Source organism: Mesitornis unicolor, unplaced genomic scaffold (assembly GCF_000695765.1).
Source record: "Mesitornis unicolor isolate BGI_N332 unplaced genomic scaffold, ASM69576v1 scaffold11866, whole genome shotgun sequence".
NCBI classification, from domain to species: domain Eukaryota; kingdom Metazoa; phylum Chordata; class Aves; order Mesitornithiformes; family Mesitornithidae; genus Mesitornis; species Mesitornis unicolor.
The window spans coordinates 35,454-38,497 of NW_010190320.1; the positions used below are offsets into that span (position 1 = coordinate 35,454).

General features: G+C 47.4%; 1 protein-coding gene across 1 annotated transcript in view; it reads left to right on the forward strand.

Moving 5' to 3' along the window:
- The window catches only part of LAMB1 (laminin, beta 1), a 43,266-nt gene that overhangs the window by 33,372 nt on the left and 6,850 nt on the right, over positions 1-3,044 (forward strand). The window contains exons 23-24 of the mRNA XM_010186369.1: positions 526-710; positions 1,927-2,168. Coding sequence (XP_010184671.1) covers positions 526-710; positions 1,927-2,168 — 427 coding nt within the window. The remainder of the gene's footprint in view (positions 1-525; positions 711-1,926; positions 2,169-3,044) is intronic.

The following is a 3,044-nucleotide window of genomic DNA, read 5'->3' on the forward strand; positions in this document are numbered from 1 at the left end:
GAGAAATGGCTGGCAATGAGGGATCTCAGCAGACAAGTTAAAAGAATCCATTGTGTTAAAACTAAGGCTTCCCCCCCCCTTCTTCCTGAAGTTCAAATCTGTCCCATGAACTCGTAGTAATCAAAACTGCATTTGAAGCTATGTGGGATGGGAAGCAAATTATGTATGGATCATAGCAGTCAACTCTGACCTATGCAGTTGCCATGATACAAGAGTATTACACCAGTCCTCTGGAATCTGCCTCCAGTTAATCTTACACAGAGCAGCTGTTTTCTGAGCAATTTGGTGCTTTGAGTTTGTAAACGTGCTGTAGATTAAAAAGTAGTTTTGTATGATAAAGGAAACAAAATGGTATCGTAGGTAGGCAAATTGTTACAAATCACTTGCAGCTCCACCAAGGAAGGACATGTCCTGCTGTGGGAGAAGCTCAGCACGGCTCTAACCACCACTCTTCAGTGAAGTGAAGCTCTGAGGCTTACAACCCTTCCTCCTCGCCCTGTTGAGTCCTGTGCCTCTGTTTTACAGAAAGCTGACTGCAGATGTTACAGTTAAGATAGCTGACATAGAGGAAAACCTGTCAGCCTTAGCAGTGAAGAGCAATAGCACAGACACCGACCTGAGTGCACTGGAGACGGATGCCAAGAGCCTAGACCATGTGGTGAAAGAGCTCGCAGAGCAGCTCGAGTTCATCAAGATCTCTGATGTTCGGGGTAAGTGTCGCAGGGAGGGGCAGCAAGCAGTGGGGTGGCCAAAGATTTAATTTGGGCATGGTTTTAAATACCTGGTTAATCTTCTAACTTGTAATAAACCACAGTTCTAGGAGGGCAGCTTCTTTCTGTGCATGAGCAGAGTTGCTGATGCAGCAAGAACTTTGTTTTGTTCCCTCACCCCCTCTCTCTCCCTCTGCACGTTGCAAAGCTGGCTCAAGTTCTTGGGGCACAGAGTTGTCTAAAAGTCTTTTGATTAATACATTTCAAGTGAGACACGACAGCTGAAAGTGCAGCAGATTCCAAGATACACCCAGACATCTCTTTTGCTCTCCCCAGTCTGTTAAATTGCTGGTTTTGGTTGAAAAAAACTACCTGGATCTTTGTGACTAAGGGGACACTGTAAAGGCCTAGTTCTTCTGAGCCGCGCAAGCCTTGCACGCCCATTGGCACACCGAAATGTGCCAAGAATCGAAATTTGCTGGAGAAAGAGGAATGCCACCAAATTCTTTAGAAATTTTGAAAGCTGACTTCATTCCAGCTTGAAACAAAGGATATTTTTTTAAATTTCCTGCTTTGCAGAAAGTCTGAGATTGTTTCCAGTGAATGTGGGATTTTGCAGAGCAGGCAGGTAGGATGTAGAATGGGGGAGTCCCCAACTTGTGCAGAAGAAAGCTGCCCTGAGGTGCAGAGTGTAGCCACCCCCACTAGGGTCGCACACACCCTCTCAGGGCCTCTCCAGGAGTTGTCCAAAATGAACAGTTCCATAAGTCAGCATCTTTCATCAAGCTGTTGTTCCTTGGGAAAGTTCTGAGCAGTTTCCAAGCAGTGACTCCATAAGCCAGACATCCTAGGGCACGCAATAAGAACTAATGGGATGAGTGATCCCTGGCAAACAGACTGCTGTCCTATGGACCTAAAAGGCTAGATCTCCTTTTGCCCCATGGGCAAGCAGAATTCAATCACTAGGGTCAGAGAAAGGCTTAACTTCAGATTCCAGTAAACTTGACATACTGTCAACCAAGAAAAAAAAAAAAATGAACTTCTCTTTTTTTTTTTTCCCCCACAACAGGCCAGATTCTGTCATCTTTGCAGAGGCTTGCATTTCCTTTAACTTGATATTCATGTTGCTAGCCCTGATGTGTCATCTGCCAACCTCCATAATATAAATTACTTTGGGTTACTTAACACATTTCTGAGCACCATCTGATTTCTACAGGGGCCTTGGACAGTATCACCAAGTATTTCCAGATGTCCCTGGAGGCAGAGGAGAGGGTCAATGCCTCCACTGTTCACCCCGATAGCGCTGTGGAGCTGTCAGCGCAAACGCGGCAGGAAGTGGAAGACTTAATCATGGAGAAGGAGGCCCAGTTCAAGGCTAAACAAGAGGAGCAGTCTCGCCTCCTGGATGAACTCGCAGGCAAGCTGCAGAGCCTGGATCTCTCCGAAGTGTCTGAGAAGGTATGTGGCTGAAGATGGCCGATAGAAAATCTGTACCAAAATTAAAGTTCAGTTTGCGAAACAGCGACAGGCAGGGAGGAGCTGTTACGGGGTTGACAGCGTGAGGTACACAGTTGGTTCATAAAAAAAAGCACATTTCTTGGATGATGGGGTATTTGTGGGGCTAGAACAGGGCTGTTTAATCGGTGGGTTCTGAGACCTGCTGTATCCTAGGCACCAGCCCTTCATATTCACCTCCCTTCTAACCTTCCCAGCCCCAACAGAGCACCCATCTTCTCATCACCCCTGCTTGAACCCAAAGCCCTTTGCTGTGGACAGAGCTCCCACATGCAGATGCATATTGAGTCAGCTAGACCACAACCATTCTCTTAAGCCTGTCCTCAGTTCCCGTGCTTGCTTTCTCTGTGCTCCTCATCCTTTTTGCAGCTCCACGGGGTACACACTATGCCTGTATGGCCCAATGGGCTGCCCTCCTGGGCATCACCGCACTCCGTCCTAGTGCTTGAGACAAAGCAGCACTTACAGGGAGCTGGAGTCAAAAGGGCATTTTCTGTGCTGCCTGCTCATCTGTAAATGTGATCAAGGGTGGCTTTTTCTTGGGAGAGGCAGGGTGTTCCCTCAGTTTCCCTTTGAAGTCGGCCAGCTGCATTCAGAGAACAATCCTGCATGGAGGTGGGCAGCAGGGGCCTGCTCATTAACTCCCCTGGGTCACAAGGCCTGTGTTAGGGGATGAGTTCTTCACATTGTCCCCTGTCCTTTGTAACTTCGGTCATCCTGCCCCTACCCTTCTTTTTCCCTCGACAGAGGAGAAAGAGGCATCTTTTTGTTTAGCTTCCCTTCCCTTGCATTCTTGCCTAACTGTTTTTAAGGACTCAA